Consider the following 17,572-nt stretch of genomic DNA (forward strand, 5'->3'; position numbering starts at 1 on the left):
CTGCACAGGAGCCTAACATGGCAGCTGTTCTGCATCTGCCCCATAGCAGGTGTTGCAGATACCTCTAGGAATCAGGAGTAGGTGCAAAGTATTATTGCAGTCAAGTAACTACTCTGTCATGACTGTGGAATTGACTGTGTTTATGTCAGTCCACTCAGAGCAGCATTGTTGCTTTGACTGAAACAAAATACCTGAAAATGTCCATAATGATTTCTTGGGAATGTTTCTTCCACCTGCAGCAGGAAGGAGGATTGTTTTATTTTTTCAGTGTCTGCAGTAAAAGTTTGGCTTCTGTTTGGGGTGTGCTTTTACCTGGAATGACCTTTAATAATTTACATGGAGTTAGTGGTTATTTAGCTGAACTGGTCTCTGAAACCTTATTGCTGATCATGCTGTTCAAACACAGCTGTGATGGCCAGAGGGCCCTTAGCTTCCAAAAGCAGCATTTGTGTTTGCATGCGTATCTTTGTCTCTTTAATTGCAGCACCTATTAAAAAGGTATCATGTAAGGGCAGCAAAAGATTTTGCTTTTAGTGGATGAGCCTGAAGCTAGGCATTCAGGGACAAGACTTGCAGTTGAGCTCCTGCAGTCTTCTGTGAGGCGAGAATTGCAGATTAAATAGTGTGTCTGATCTGATGCAACCACTGCATTCCTCGCGCTGGTCCCCAATTGAACTTTTGACTGAATTCTGCAGCAAGCAAACATGCACCTGTCTCTTACACACACATATATACGCACATGCACACGCATGCTTGTTTGTGCATGCTTTCTCTCTTACTGTGATAGTAACTTTCAAAAGTGAACAAGCATCAGAAGGATTCATTTTAGCCCTGTTACAGTGTGTTTTAATCGAACAGGAATTTTGAGATGAGCCCGTGTCTTTTGACTTCCTGACAAATTCTAAGCTGTTAGTGTTCCGTTGAATCCCTTTTGTAATGTTTTTCTTGATTTATTTTGTCTTAAATTATTTTTGTCTGTTTTAAACCTAAGTTTCATGTCTTCACAGGCCTATTTTCGGACAGTAGAACTTGTTCAGGAGCCTATTCCTGGCTCACTAGGTCTGAGTTTCTACTTCAGAATCAATGGCCGACCCATTTTCATTAAGGGCTCGAACTGGATTCCAGCAGATTCTTTCCAGGACAGAGTGACCTATGACACGTAAGCCACATTTGATGTTCTCTAAGGAGAAAAGATCATGTTTTCCTCCTCCTGATTCTCTATCTGTCTTCTATCAGAGGGTGACATTGGGGAGTGGAACTCCTTTCAAGGTAGGACGCTAATTGTTGTGGGTTGGACGCCTCAGAATTGGGTCTTAATTAACTTTAATAGATTTGGGTGAAGTTTAAGGCATGTAAGTGCAGTAACTGATGGGAACGTGGTTGGTTGCTTTCCACAGGTTACTGGCCTTTCGAGTATTTTTAGGGATGATCTTCAGGCTGTTTGATCCTATTTCCTGGGACACATTCAGCAGTACTCAGAGGAAGTGTACTTCAGCCATGTCCTAACCCATCTCATGCAAGGAGACATAAGTACAAAGTAGCCCCTCTCCCTTCTTTCCGCCCTCTGGTCCATGCTTCTTGGATTTCACAGAATGGTTTAGGTTGGAAAGGACCTTGAAGATCATAGAGTTCCAACCCCCCTGCCATGGGCAGGGACACCTCCCACTAGACCAGGTTGCCCAAGGCCACGTCCAGCCTGGCATTAAACACCTCCAGGGATGGGGCCTCAACAATCTCTCTGGGCAACCTGTTCCAGTGCCTTACCACCAGCAAAGTGAAAAACCTCTTCCTAATGTTTAATCTAAACCTGCCCTCTTCCAGTTTAAAGCCGTTCCCCCTCGTCCTATCGCTACGTGCCCTAGTAAAAAGTCCTTCCCCAGCTCTCCTGTAGGCCCCCTTTAGGTACTGGAAGGCCACAGTAAGATCTCCCCAGAGCTTTCTCTTCTCCAGGCTGAACAGCCCCAACTCTCTCAGCCTCTCCTCATAGGAGAGGTGCTCTAGCCCTCAGATCAGCCTTGTGGCTCTCCTCTGGACACACTCCAGCAGGTCCATGTCCTTCTTATGTTGGGGACTCCAGAGCTGGATGCAGTACTCCAGGTGGGGTCTCTTGAGAGTGGAGTAGAGGGGCAGAATCACCTCCTTTGACCTGCTGGCCACACTTCTGATGCAGCCCAGGATACGGTTGGCCTTCTGGGCTGCGATCGCACACTGCTGGCTCATATTGAGCTTCTCGTCAATCAGCATCCCCAAGTCCTTCTCTTCAGGGCTGCTCTCCAGCCATTCCCTGCCGAGCCTGTATTTGTGCTTGGGATTGCTCCAACCCAGATGTAGGACCTTGCACTTGGCCTTGTTGAACTGCATGAGGTTGACTTGGGCCCACCTCTGCAGCCTGTCCAGGTCCCTCTGGATGGCATCCCTCCCCTCCAGCGTGTTTACCTCGCCAAAGAGCTTGGTATCGTCGGCAAACTTGCTGAGGGTGCACTCAACCCCACTGTCCGTGTCGCCAACAAAGATGTTGAACAGTACAGGTCCCGGTACCGACCCCTGAGGAACACCACTCATCACTCCTCCCCACTTGGACATTGAGCCATTGACTGCAACTCTTTGAGCGTGACTGTCCAGCCAGTTCTTTATCCACCGAGTGGTCCATTTGTGGAATCCATGTCTCTTCAATTTAGAGACCAGGATATCATCTGAGATGGTGTCAAATGCTTTGCACAAGTCCAAGTAGATGACATCAGTTGAACTTCCCTTATCCATTGCTGCTGTAGTCCCTTCATAGAAGGCCACCAAATTTGTCAGGTATGACTTGTCCTTGGTGAAGCCATGCTGGCTGTCACCAATCACCTTCTTGTTTTCTACGTGCCTCAGCAGAGTTTCCAGGAGGATCTGCTCCATGATCTTGCCAGGCACAGAGGTGAGACTGACCGGCCTATAGTTCCCTGGGTCTGCCTTGTTTTCCTTTTTGAAAATAGGGGTTATGTTTCCCCTTTTCCAGTCAGCAGGAAACTCGCCAGACAGCCATGACTTCTCAAATATGATGGCTAGTAGCTTTGTGACTTGATCTGCCAGTTCCCTCAGGACCCGCGGGTGTATCTCATCATGTCACATGGACTTGTGCACCTTCAGGTTGCTCAGGTGGTCTTGCACTTGATCTTCACCTACAGTGGGCGGTTCTCCATTTTCCCAATCCTTGCCTTTGCACTCTGCGTCATGGGCAGTGCGGCTGCAGTCCTTGCCAGTGAAGACTGAGACAAAAAAGTCATTAAGTACCTTAGCTCTGTCTCTGTCCCGTGTAACCAGTTCTTGCGTTTTGTGCCGGAGGGAGCCCACGTTTTCCCTAGTCTTTCTTTTCTCACTGATATACTTAAAGAAGGATTTTTTGTTTGTCTTGGTGTCCCTGGCCAGATTTAGTTCTATCTGGGCTTTAGCTTGTCTAACCCGATCCCTGGCTGCTCAAACATTTCCTCTGTGTTTCTCCCAGGCTACCCGCCCCTGTTTCCACTCCCTGTAGGCCTCCTTTTTCCTTTTGGTCATGTCCAGGAGCATCTTGTTCATGCATGCAGGCCTCCTGGCTTTTATGCCTGCCTTCCTCTTTGTAGGGATGCATTGCTCCTGAGCTTGGAGGAGGTGGTCCTTGAATATTAACCAACTTTCTTGGACCCCTCTTCCCTCCAGCGCTTCATCCCATGGCACCATACCAAGCAGATTCTTCAAGAGGCCAAAATCGGCTCTCCCAAAGTCAGGGGTGGTCAGCCTGCTGCGCACCTTCCTCGCTGCCTCGAGGATCTTGAACTCGACCATTTCATGCCACAGCACCCCAGAGATGCAGATGGGATGGGGGCTATGCCGAAACTTTGACTAAGATTTGCTCTGGGTAGTTGGGGAACCAGGGGCAACAGGGCATGCTCTAGTATGCATTCACATGCAATTTAGAGGTTCCCAGCATGATTAAAGAAAAATTAATGGAACCTGAATCCCTTAAAATGAGATTCAGGGCCTCAGTCTTTCTCCTCCACCTCTCATTCTCCCCCCTTCTCACTACGCATTGTGGAACTTGAGAATATAGATTTCTGAACATGTTTAAAAGATGACTTGAATTCAAGTGAGTGATATTTAAAGCAAGTAATATCTAAGGAGAAAAGAGCAACCTGATTAATAAAATATAGTATTTCTAAATCGGGTCCTGCCAATACTTCTGTAAAAGCACTTACTTGCATGTGCCACTTCATCCATTTCATAAGTGCTAACAGGACCAAGTAACGTTTCCTGCACAAAAAGTTGCTTTTTGAGAGCTCTGTCCAGACATTCAGGCTTAGACGGTATCAAAATAGTCTGTTTTCTATCAGAGTCCTAAGTCTCAGATTGCCTGCTAATGATGAATGTTTGGGTTTGGTTTTTGTTTTGTTTTTTATAACCTTAGAAACACCTAAGTTATACAATTTCACAAAACTTGTATAAATATTTTTGTATTTGACAGATTATGGCTACTCTTGAAGTCTGCAGCAGATGCTAACATGAATGCACTTCGGGTTTGGGGAGGAGGAGTATATGAACAAGATGAATTTTACAATATTTGTGACGAACTGGGAATAATGGTAAGAACAGTAAAGGCAGAACACTTATTTAAAAATTGACCAGAATTTATAAATAAAAAAATCACTCTAAATGAACAAAGTAAGAGAATTAATACATAAGTTCTAGCCATCTTTCCAAAGGACATGGTGGAGAACGAATCTGAGAAGTCAGATCAATGTGATTTTTTTTTTTTTTTTTTAATTTCTCTTTCATTTTTAATAATGGTTCCTGATTACTAAGGCTGTCTGTCTGTTGAAAATGGAAGTGATATTTTGGAGACTTTATATTAAAACCCCAGCTTGTATTTTCTCTTGTAACTAAGGCTACAACACTGTTCCTCACTCATCTCCACCTCCCATCCCAGCCCAGAATCTCCCCTTCATCTCCTCTTCCTTTTCTGTCATCTTACCCCCTGCCCCACCCCGACACTTCCCAAAATCAGAGCAACAGGACTGTGGCTTTAACTTCCTGTCTTCGATCTTTTCAGAACCAAACTCTCATCTTTATATACTGTATCTTTCTCCCAGTTCTACATTTCCTACTCTCTTGGAAAAGAATGAGAGAAGAAATGAACGGCTGAGGGACTGGTACTAGTGATGTTACTTAATGCAGGAAGAAGATGTTTACACTGTAATGATGAGCACGATAGAACTTTTGTGGACTGTAGGCATCACCAGGGACTTGCAACACTCAGTAAAATAGTTGTGAAACAAGTAGTGCATAGGAGGGGAGTTATTCACAAGATCAAATAATATTTTTTCCATAGCAGTCAGGCTCTGGGATCCTGTAGCTGTGTTTAGGTTGCACTTGTGAGAATAGCCCAGCTGGGGAACCCGAGTGCTTGAGTATACGCCCCAGGTTGAGACCAAAGGCCTTGCAATCCTCAACAAGGATTTAAGGCCTGCTGTATTTGGGTTTTGTGCTTTCAGCCACCTCTGAGTTATCAAAACAGCAAAGAAGGTAGTCATGCTTTTCTGTGCGGTGGAAATGGATTTTTTTTTCTTTTAAAAGTGTTTGCTCCTTTCTAGCGATAGCTGAAAAGGTTTGGGGGTTTCTTGATTCAAACTTTTTAAACAAAAATATTTCACTTGGCCTGAAGCCAGGTATGGAAGGTCTTATCCAAAGGGCCATTTTGAACAAGCTATAATTGAGTATAAATGTAGCTGTAAGGGGAACACCTGCTGCAAACACTAATAATCCTAGATGAGTACCTTTGATTATATGAGCTTGGAGGCACGTTTTGGTGAAGTAGTGACTAGATGAGTGAAGGCCAAGTTGCATCTGGTGTTAAAATCCCAAGAAGTGTGTTTTGTCTTATTCTACAGTGTAAAAAGCAGAGAAACAGAATTGATACCTTGCTGCCTTCTGCTGTGTGTGCTTGAAAAAAATAAAATGTTACATCTATTTTAGTCATCTGAATGAGTGCCCTGATTTTCAGGGCTTCTGAGCACTTACAGTGCTTTCATTTTTGACACTAGGCACCTAAGTAGGCCACTTAGATCTGTGCCTGTACAGTGCTCAATGCAAGATTTAGATCAGCCAAAATAGCAAGTAGATGCAGAAAATCAAACCCTTATTCTGAAGGGGGTGGTGCTGGAGGCTTTTGGTTTTGTTTCTTCTGCTGGTCTTGCAAAGGCTTAGAATTACATTAGAGTCAAACTGTGCTTAACGAAAAACAGTGATAGCTCACTGAGGGAAATAGCAAGAGAAAGTTTCTTTCAATAGAGAGTTTTGACTCTACACAGTCACTGAAGGATTCTGAGTGATTCTCCAGCAATAGCTTTGCTTTTTTTTTGCACCGTGCTAGGACTATAACAATTATTAATGGATCCATTACCTCCCACTGTCCTGTTCCCTATATGGAGTTTTCTTGGGGAATGTATGCTTAAAAAAGTCACGGAAAAGCACATTCCTACTGCAAGAAAAATGCAATTGTATGAGGAGCTGGTCTGGCTCTCTCCATTGTTTATGTAGTATCGTGTTCAGAAAAGTGTAGTCTCCTACAGGCTCCTTTGGGTTAGTGTGCTTCTCTAAGAGATCTTCCCATTAACATTTGAGATAGACACTCAGGAGTCTCTAAGTTACAACAATTAAAATAAAAACAAATAACCAACAGGTGAACCAAGAAACATTAGCCATCTCATTTGGCTTCTTCCTTTCCCCTTTTCTGTAATTCTTCTCCATCAAGGTACAAATGGAGTTCATTGTTGAATCGAAAGGCTTGCTGTTCTCTAGTGGTATCCACTTGATCTTTCTTTAAAGAGAAAGATCATTGTGGTGTTAGAGGATCTAGTTTTTTTCTGCCCCTCTTACTGGGTAAGATTTGCTCTTTTTAAGATCAATTTGTTCTTTTGGTATTGAAATGTTTTGTTAATGAGTACACATAAACATCTGGTAAGTGTGCTTGATATGACGTCTGAAGACTTACTGTTGCTTTTTAATAACTAATCTGGATTTGGTGTTACACCTACAATGTGATAAATACAGAATTGTTCTGTTCAGCTGGAGATTGCCCAATGTTCACATCTGAGCAGTGCATGGGTTCTAAGTATTCCATTGAAGCTCCATCTACTGAGCAATATTCCACTCATCAGTGAAGGCTGTCAGGATCTGATTTCTAAGGATAAATATTTTGTAACTCTGATATTTAGGAAAACCACAGTGGAGTCTGCACATACGGAACACCATTGACGATGGGATTGTTTTGGTGGTACTCTCCAAGAATAACAAATAGAACATTTCAGTTTAATTCTTTTTGAGATAAATAACTTCTGTCTGAACAAAGGATTGTGCATCCCAATAACCATATATTTTTCAAGTATGCAAAATGATTTGCTAACAGATTTTTTTGTTTGTTTGTTTGCTTTTCCCTGTAGGTTTGGCAGGATTTTATGTTTGCATGTGCGCTATATCCAGCTGACCAGAATTATTTAGAATCCGTAAGAGCAGAAGTTTCTCATCAGGTATTTTGTCCGTGTGTCAAAGCTTTGTTTCCCATTCCCTGTTTTTGATTGACTGACTGTATAAGTTAGCTTTCCAAAAATGCTTATTTGGAAATGTTTGTTAGTGTACCTTTATGTAGCAGACACAAAATGTGACCTTGCTAAATCCTCTTTAACTTGCAGTAGTAGTCAGTCAAACAGAGGTACAGGCCTCCCTCTTCTCAAGGGTGTTTAAGAGCATTCACTGAGAGTGAGCTCTAATGATTGCAACATGCCTGAGCACAGAATTTACCCTTCACATGTGCCTGAGTAGATGGGGATGGAGGTACACGTGTATATGGTGGATATATGTCAGCATATTAAAAGATTGACCCATAAGCGTATATGACGGAAGTTTGAGCCTGGTGGAGAGCTGAAGGAATAGTAAACAGTGTGGATAAAAACAAGAATTGTAGGCTCAGTATATGTAATATGCATTTGTAATTCAAGTAGTAATAAAGGGATTTTAATTTTTTTTATTATTATTTTTAAGAGAAGTAATTTTGTGTGACTTCTGAAACTGTAAGTTGCATTTCAGGTAAGGCGTTTAAAATCCCATCCATCAATTATTCTGTGGAGTGGTAACAATGAAAATGAAGCAGCAATTGCAAGCAACTGGTTTTCCATACCTTATGCTGACAGAGAAGTCTATATCAAAGACTACGTGATGCTTTATGTGAAGAATATCCGAGAAATAGTTCTTACTGTAAGTGATCTCAAGAAAGAGGAATATGGCTTGGCAAAAGGGTTTTATGTTTGCAATTTGAGCAACTTGGGGTTCCTTTTTTCTTTCTTTTTTTTTTTTTTTTAATCCTTTTGGGAAATGAAAACCCGCATGTTATTGAGGAATTGCATTTTCCAAGCTCTTGTAAACAACTCTGTAGACTCAAGGGTTATCCTCACAGTAAAACAAAACAAAAAATTACTTACATCTTTAACACTTTGTGATGTGTCTTCCTTTGAAGACCTGAAAGTGTAGTGGATCATGTTTCTTTTTTCCTTCCTATTTGTAGTACCTCCACAAATACCTTCACTTTCAGTGGACAAAAATCAGTTTGCCCATTAATTAATTAATCTGGATGATCGGATTTCCTTTATCCTGATTTTGTTGAAGGATACTGTAAGAAGGTTTTAACAACCGTCAAGCCTTTAAGAAGCAGTTGAAATTCGTAAAGATGTTATTTCTTCAGCGTGGTCTTCCAGTATTTGTCTTAAGATTTTTGACTTAAGCAAGTTAAACAAAAGCTATGCTAAACATTGTCCTGATGCTGTGTAGTCATTATATTGTGTGTTTTTGAAAAGCAGACTAATGGTATTTTACAGTATATGAAGGCAAAATAAAATATTTTGATATAAGGCTTAAACTGTGAGCATGCAGAACAGAAGCACCTGGAATCTGTGATGAAGTCTACTATGATTTGGCACTACCCATTTTGTGCAGCTTTTGTAGTTTTATTTCTCCTCCTAGAGGTATTGCAGTTTTTCATTGTTTAATGGAATCTGCTTTTAACTAACTTTTATGTGTGTATGTAGAGTGAAATTGATTTAAAAGTCCCAAATTGATGTCGCATAACTGTATAGGGATTAACAAACAATGCTGTGAGTATTCTTAACTCCCCTGTTAGCTAAGAAACAGAATGTTGCAAGAATTTTGTCCAGTTAGAACTTTTCTCTTCAACAAGACTGAAATCGCTAGTGGCCTTTTCCTACCCAGTTATCCATTGTACAGCATGATCTTATTGACTTCAGGGTATGATAGTTCTAGTTTAATCTCTGTCCTTTTCAGGATGAAATACACTTCATATTTTGAGGCTCATGACCTGAAGTTTCCCACCGCTAAGACAGGCGCTCAGTATGTAGGTGACAGCAATATTATTGCTTGTTATTAGAGGCTACTGGCATTGTCAGAATAGTTGAGAATTTGGAATACCTTTGTACTGGAAGAGTTGAGATATGAGGAAACAATAAAAGAGGCCAGGTTTGAAAGAACCTGCTGAAAAGGGTCCCACTCTTGAGGGCAATTATGCATTCTAAATGGTAATGGTGTCTTACATTCCTGCTTAACATCTTGGTTCTAGAGTTCTGTATTTCAGTTAGGTTTTTTGGAATGGAGTTGTTTGTAAAGGTATGCTGTGGTGTTTCTGTGATTAGCTACGCAAGTTGGATGGCTAGCACACGTACAGTAAAGTGAGGTGATCTGGCTTCATGCTGTTTGTTAGTTGCAGTTCACTTGTACAGCATTGCTGTCCAGGATGGACTGTCCTTTATTTTAAACCCATAGAATAACTATTTTGAGTGCCAGAAGGAACCATACAGTGAAGTAATTTCAGGTCCTGTGTAATACAAACCAGCTGAGGAAACCTGTAACGACTAGCACTACTGGACTGCATAACCTAAAAAGACTTTTAAGTTTGAGCTAAAGACTTCAGGGAATACAGGATACCCTGTAGTAAATTGTTTCCGTTAATTAATAATTACTCAAAAAAAAAAAAAAAAAGACTGGGAGCAGGACTATTTCTTAAAATGAAGCACATGTCTAAGTGCTTTGCTGTATTGGAGCCAATTGCTGTAACTTGTGACTGGTAACTAAGTCAGGCCTCTGTCTTACAAGTAGGGTGCTAAATGAATTATACCTGCAAAAGGATTCCTTCAGTACTTTGTAGGGTACTGCTAAAAGATTTAGTATACTAAATCTACTGAGGCTATGAATAAAGGCAGCTCTGAACAGTTTGAAATGTAACTGTTCTTACAGCCTCATGTATCTTAACATGCAGAGCCAGTCAAAATGACAATAACCTGCAGTGCTACTATGCAAACATTAGTAACAGAATACCATGGATTTGTTAGGACTGAATTTAGGTGACTACTTAATAAGAAGGGGAAAATCGTGGCCTTGTTCCTGCAAAAACACTGCTAAGGTAATGGTTTGCCATAAAGAAGTCACAGTACTCAAATATTAATGTTCCTTGAGATTATTTTTCACGAGGCACACTTTAAATAGCTTTCATTAAGAATTTAGAAGCATATAAAGATAGAAAATCTCTTGATGTGAGGAGAGAATCCCTTAGAACAGCAGAGCAAGAAATATCGTGCCCAGCTGTCCTCCAAGAACATAAATAAGAAGCTAATTAAGCAAGTAAAAATGATGAATGTCAGGACACAAAGGGGAATGTTTCATAGGTGGTGACTCAGAAATTCGGAAAAGGCATGTTCTCCCCACATCCCCCTTTTCAAAATGTGGTCTATGTATTCAGATGATGAAAGCCAAACACTTTGTGAGGAGATTGTGTTTTTGTTTGTTTTTGTGTTTGTTTTTTTTTTTAAATCCCAGGAAGATAAAAGTCGTCCTTTTATTGCATCCAGTCCCAGCAATGGCTTGGAGTCAGTTAAAGAAGGCTGGGTCTCCCAGAATCCTTATGATACCCATTATGGTGACACTCACTTTTATGACTATGTCAATGACTGCTGGAACTGGACAGTGTATCCTAAAACGCGTTTTGCTTCAGAATATGGATTTCAATCCTGGCCTTCCTTCAGTACAATCAAAAAGGTGAGGCTGGGCTTCCACATGTTACTGTCCTCTCTGCTCTCATTCAGTGAGGCCAATGAGTCTCTTCCAACAAACTACAGCATCTGAACTGTAGTTGGGATAATACATTGTTAGGTGTGGTATGGCACAGGTGGGATAGGGGTGTATGCTGGTGTAGAGGGAGGGGATGAAACTGGACTGTTTACCTCCTCAATGTTCAATATATTTACCTTGACGTTGTAAGAGGAACCAAGTTCAGATGAGAGACTATTATGAGACTATTAATTTTAATATTAAATTCTATTTACTATATAGCTTAGTAATGATTGCCTAACATCTGTTTCTTTTTGCTGTGTCTACACATATGTGTTCATTTAGAAACAGAAGAAACGTGACAAATGCTGAATTGTGCTGAATTCTAAAATGTATTATTTTTATAATTTTTACCAATTTCTTTTACTTAAATAATTTTTTTCTCTGTATTGCATTTAAGAGGATTTGGATTTGTCTCCTTTAAATTTAGATATTGTATATTTTATCTTATTTATCCAGTTGGAGCAGAGACATATCATGCTGTTCGTCTATTTGTTCAGAGAGAGATGGGTATCATGTTGATACCCATGCATGCAACTAAAAGGAGTTCAGAATGTTCCTTTCAATTTGTTGGGCAAAGTATATTAACTGAGACATAATTAGTACATTCATTCATATTAATTCAATCCAGCCTAAAAAGGAACAAATTTAAATAAAAATATTTTATAGAGATTGTAATTACAATGAAAGCTTGACAGTAATAATTGCATGAGCTATGCTGCATTTTTGTCCTTCGCTGAAAACAACCTGTTTCATGATAATTTGTTTTCAGAGGCAGGTTTTGAAAATGTACACATTATTAGAATTTATAGCCCTACTAACTTCTGTGACTTATGCCTAAATGTGTTTGACTAGAGTACATTCTTCTGTCTTAACCTGGTGTGTTTCTGATTTACTATGAATACAAGAAAACCTCTGAGGTCCCTTGGCCAAACTGAACCTTAGGACAAATGAGTTAAATGCCATTGAGTCAAAAGTTGCTCTTCTGCGTTCAACAGCAATGTCTGGTTTCATTTATTTGTACAAGGAGTGTAGGCAAAGGATGTTATTGATTCAAAATCCTTGCACAACTGCATGAGGCACCATAGAAATATACTACCAAATTTAAAGGTTTTGGATGATGTCAGCAGGCTACAATGGATATCCTTTCCTGAATATCCTGTTACTCATTAAATGTACATTTTGCCTTTTCATTCTGATCTCTTACCTTTGTGTTTTTTAAAAGGTTTCCTCCACTGAGGACTGGTCCTATACCAGCAATTTTTCTCTCCATCGACAACACCATGAAAATGGCAATGATCAGATGCTCCAACAAATTGGGCATCATTTCAAGCTTCCCCAGAGCACAGATCCCATAAAGAAGTTTGAAGATATGATTTACCTCACTCAGGTAACACCGATGTCTTCAATATACATAGCTGTTAGTACTTGCATTGAAGAGTCCTGTTTAATTTGGAACTAGCTTGTCTCTAGTTTATTGGAGAGGGACTCCAATTTTCATCATAGAAGGTCTGGAATACTTTTCAGGGTATTTTCCAGAAACTGGTTCAATTGGGAGAAAGTCTGACTGTGTGTGCCACCTTGGTCCCTGTCCCCGGCTGGGTCCACTGATGGCGCTAGCTGGGGATGCAGGGATGTGCTGGCCTGCCTTGGTACATGATTATTTCCGGTGCTACGCTGTTACTCCCTGTTCCAGGCTGGGTATGTTTTGCTCTTCATGTGGACCCTGTAGGCTTACTGCTTTGTTTTTTGCCACAAGGAATACCAGCGCTTTTGAAACAAGATTGTTTCTAGAGAATGCAGTTCTCTATGAATGAGATTATTAGTAGCTTTTATTTTTTTATGGATTCAGATATTGATATTTTAGATATTCCATTTTGGATTTTTTTTTTAAATCGGTAGGTTATATTTTGCTCTTCATCTGTAGTAGCTTACCTTGTGCTCGTTTCTTTCTTTGTGATTTCTATGTGACTTTTAAATGATGTTAAGCGACTTTTTAATGCTATTAGGCAAGTTTAAAGTGCTGTTACTTTTTGTTGCGTTCCAAGAATTTCAGAAACACTCTTGATAGGAATGCAATGAGAGCTGCAGTCAGCAAGTTTTGTATAAAAACAAAACAGCTGGAGAACTTTAGGCACTGATGACAAGAGAACAAGTATAGATGATGCTGTGAAATTAAAAACAGGGCTAAAACTTGTGCAAAAAAACCTGAATCAAAAAGCCATGAGAGTTTCTGCAGGGTTAAGTCTGTCAGGACCTTATTAACAGGTTAAACAATTTAAGAATAGCAAAATAAGGATAGCAAAAAGGATAAAGAATGGTTAATTAGAAGTGTTCTCTTTACCTTTTGAGCTTTCCTAAAAAAACCTTTTTTCTTTATTTTGAGACTTTCTTTTAATATCTCCCTAGCCCAGTAGTATACTTCATGAAGAAAATAACAGGCTGTTTGGCTTCTATTGAGAACTTGGCGAATGAAAAAATCTGAAAAGTGTTTTTTAAAGACAGGGTGGGGAAGGAGAGAACTGGGAGGGCAGGTGAAAAAAGGCTTCTCTTTCAGTGCATGATTTTGACTGTATACTGGAAATGTGTCTTATATGTTCAGAGTATAGGGATGTGGACATCACAGTACTGGAGGTAGTGCAGCACAATGTCATTTTGCAAGTCTTGTTTTTTTTATTTACATTACTTTAAAAATATATTTATTTTAAATTGATTTTTCTTTCTCTTGTCTTCCATTTGCCTTTCAAAGACCCTGTTTCCCAGTGAGCTTCACTGGATGGAAGGCAGGAAGTAGCCCCTCCAGAGTTTCTCTAAAGATACTGCTTGTAAAGCTGTTGGGAGCTGCTAGGAATAGATCTCATTCAAGCACAGGCCTACTGCACTGCAGATGTATACTTACTCCTGAAGACTCAAGTTTAAAGTTATGTGCCATTGCTGTGAAGTCTGTGTTGTATGTTAATATATACACACATGCTTTGAAAGTAAAGTAAAATATAAAATAAAATACACCAAAACCATTTTTTTGTGTTTGTTGATCAAGGTGATGCAGGCTCAGTGTATAAAGACAGAGACGGAATTCTATCGTTTTAGTCAAAGTGAAATAATCAAGGGAGAAGGACACACAATGGGAGCTTTGTACTGGCAACTTAATGACATTTGGCAGGCACCTTCGTGGGCTTCCTTGGGTAAGTTTTGTGAAAGTCTGGTGAAAAGCAGCAACTATCAGTCTTGTCTTGTTTTCCTCATCTGGAAGTATCAGAATAAGAAGCAAGGCTCTGCTCTCTCTCTTGCGCAACTTTGCAAACTTTGAACATGATTCTGTCCATCCTTTAGAAATGCTTTCCAAAAAAGTGATTTCAGGATCACCTAATAGTATGTGGAAGTGGAAGAAGGTAAAGAATAAAGCAATTATTTTCCTATGGAAGTTTTGTGGTTTAAGTTCCGATTTAGCAGCCACCAACTCTTACCCTTGTTTTAGCAAAGTTTAGTTTAGAGAAGTTAAAGTTGTATGTAACACCTAATTTCTTAAATATATGTTTTTTCTTTTTCTTTTTTTTTTTTTTCATTTAAGCAGTATTCTCATTTCTACCAAGGCAAAAATATCATTTAAGCCAGGCAAAGCTGCCTATTAGGAAGCAGTGATGGTTAAGATCTAGGGCACAATCCCCTTGTGAAGTAAACATTCAATTACCCATACTTTTCTTATGTAGAGCTGGAAACTGTGTATGATACATTATCCAGGTTTTTCCAGAGAAATTTTGCATTTTTTGCAGATTTAATTCTTCTAAAATTAGAAAGATCAATTCTTTTAAAATTGGAAACTTTTAAGAAATTCTGTTCCTGTCTTAGAAATCCCTGATTATATTTATTGGCTCAACTGTACAGATGCATGTGTGTACCTAGCCAACCTGGGTAAGAATGGACAGAGAGGGTGCTAGTGGGATAGGAGGGTAAGAAGGAGCACCTGTGTATAATTATACTTTCTGTAATGCCAACAAATTTGGTTGATTTTGTTCCCCCTGCCCCCCATGGTAAAATGATAAAAACATCGCCCTTCAGTAGGCAGTAGTGCACTGTCAAAAAAACCTACAGAACTGTGATTGTGTTCTGAGCAGGATGGGATTTAGTCTGTATAGGCTAGGCATCTAGATTTCTTCTGTAGGGGGAGAGATGGTTATCTTCAGAGTGTGATTCGTTGTATCCTTAGCTGTCTGATAAATGGGATGAATTATCTTCTCCATGCTGAATTTGATGTTCATAGAACTTCATATGACATTTGTCACACAGCATAGCTTCTCTGAAGCTCTTTATAGGAGAAGATGACTACCTGAGATTTGGTGTCAGGTGAGGTGAATCACTATGACTAAATATTCTGCTAATATGCTGTTTATGCGCATGGTATCTCCTTATAGTATATATATATATTTTTTTTTTTCCTTTCAGAGCGCAAAAAGAGAGTAATCAGGCATAAAGAGATAAGTGACTTAGGCAGTAAGAAATTAGGGGAGAAATGTGTGGTATGAAGTGGCTGTGTTTCATGTGCTGAACATTTTGTCTAGAAGTCATTTTGAAATGGAGAAGCTGTTCTATGGCAGCTGTATAGGAATTGGGTAGATTTTCTTTCAATTTTAGTGATTTCTCACATATTCTGTTTTGAAAAATCTTTCTTTAAGAATTTAATGTGTGAAGAAATATGAGTGAACTAGAAAAAGCTAAGAGTTAGTGTGAAGTTCTTGATCTGTCCTTACAACAAAATGCCATTTGGCCTTGCTTTAAAAAAAAAAAAGCCTCTCCAGTCCTCTCCCTCTCTCTCTCTGGGACATGTTTGTCCCTCTCCCCCGTTCTTTTGGTTCTTCTCCCCCCCCTTTATTCATCCAAGCAAAGTAACTGCAACCAACAAAAGAAAACAAACCAGTAGAAGAAATAGGCTATTTTATTTAAATGTTAACGCAGCAGTCTAACTATAATGCTAATCTTTCTGGACTTTCTAGACTTGTATTAGAAAATGGAATATACCAATGTTCATTTTCATGATTCTAGCAATGGCTGATGCTCTTATGCTTTAAATGCCTCAAAAGAAAAAATATGCTTGGAACTATGTCTCTTTGTAAAGACAGGTGTATTGATAGATGAAGTGATCGTGGAGACCATAAATGTCTTTTTTAAGTACAGAGCTGACGTCATTGTAGAAGATATATCAGATACTTGAATTATTCATATGTTATTGAAGTTAGTTTACAGAAAAGAAGCTCAGCAGAGATACAGCTGTCCCTTTGTTTTGTTCTGTTCCCTCAGTGGAATGAGGAAAGGTTTAATATTCATTTAATTAGGCAGTGTGGTAGAGGGATTTTTGAAATGCTAATGGCTGGAATTATGCAAAACTTCAGAGAAATTAGTTTTATTTGCACTTCAAAACCATGTTTCTGCATCTTGTTAGATGGCACAGTAGTATCACCAATGAGTGCTTCTTATTTAAATCTGTTATTTCAGCCAGCCATGGAGGCGCTTACATAATTTCCTGTACAATGTGGAAGTATTTCCTCATGAAGTGTGGAGGGAAGAAGGTAGCAAATGTTTCTCCTTTTAACTTACCTTTAAGATGTTTGCTTGGAATTGAATGAAAATACAGCACAGCACTCCTGTTGTAGTATGTCTGCCTTCAGTTCAGAACTAAACAGCTTTTACCACAACTGGGTTTTGCTTGTTAGAGCCTAGTTGTGGAGCCGGTTGTGCCATGCTAAATACTTTAGCATCTATGCAGTGTATTTTGGTGAAGAGTGCTGTGATACACACGGCAATTTACCTCATTCCAACACAAGTGTCACCTTGAGGTACCCAACTCAGTTGTCATGAGATTCCCTTGAACAGGTAACTGGCTTTTATTGCAGGTTCAATATTTAGAGCCCCTAGTGAGCTGAAACCACAGGCTATTAAAGAGTATAATAGATCGAAATTCATGAGGCTGAGGTGAAGAAAGACTAGCAGCATGTTTCTCAGGTTGCATTTAATGGTGTGAAGTGATTAATTTAAAATTTGTTCCACCGAGAACTGTTTGTTCTCGCTCCCGCTATCAGTGTAGAAGGCTTCAGGGAAGAGTCGGAAAAAAGGGTACTGGGGGTCTCATTACAAACCTAATTTTAGTTTCCTCTTCTGAAGTTTGATACTGCAGACCCCATGTTATTATTGGGCAAAAAATTTGGGGATTGCTTTAAGAATTAATAAATCCAATTTTTAGATTTTTTTAAGAATTCTCATAAAGGGAGGGGAGGGGTGTGTGTGGAGAAAACCACCCCAGGGCTGTTTTAAACAACTTTTGACTGTTGCCTTTGGGCTTGCATGTCTGTAACAGGAAAGCTTAAGCCCAGGGATTTCTCATGATAGCTACCTGATC

The 17,572-nt window shown here is 39.7% G+C and overlaps 1 protein-coding gene across 1 annotated transcript in view; it reads left to right on the plus strand.

Annotated features, from left to right (window-relative positions):
- MANBA (mannosidase beta) overlaps window positions 1–17,572 on the plus strand; it is a gene marked incomplete at its 5' end in the record, with an annotated part of 51,516 nt that overhangs the window by 24,104 nt on the left and 9,840 nt on the right. The window contains 7 exons of the mRNA XM_082483054.1: window positions 1,008–1,159; window positions 4,481–4,598; window positions 7,455–7,541; window positions 8,098–8,265; window positions 10,891–11,109; window positions 12,407–12,571; window positions 14,222–14,366. Of these exons, the coding sequence (XP_082339180.1) occupies window positions 1,008–1,159; window positions 4,481–4,598; window positions 7,455–7,541; window positions 8,098–8,265; window positions 10,891–11,109; window positions 12,407–12,571; window positions 14,222–14,366 (1,054 nt within the window). The remainder of the gene's footprint in view (window positions 1–1,007; window positions 1,160–4,480; window positions 4,599–7,454; window positions 7,542–8,097; window positions 8,266–10,890; window positions 11,110–12,406; window positions 12,572–14,221; window positions 14,367–17,572) is intronic.

The sequence above is a fragment of the Vanellus vanellus genome, assembly GCF_965231255.1.
Source record: "Vanellus vanellus genome assembly, chromosome: 4".
NCBI classification, from domain to species: Eukaryota; Metazoa; Chordata; class Aves; order Charadriiformes; family Charadriidae; genus Vanellus; species Vanellus vanellus.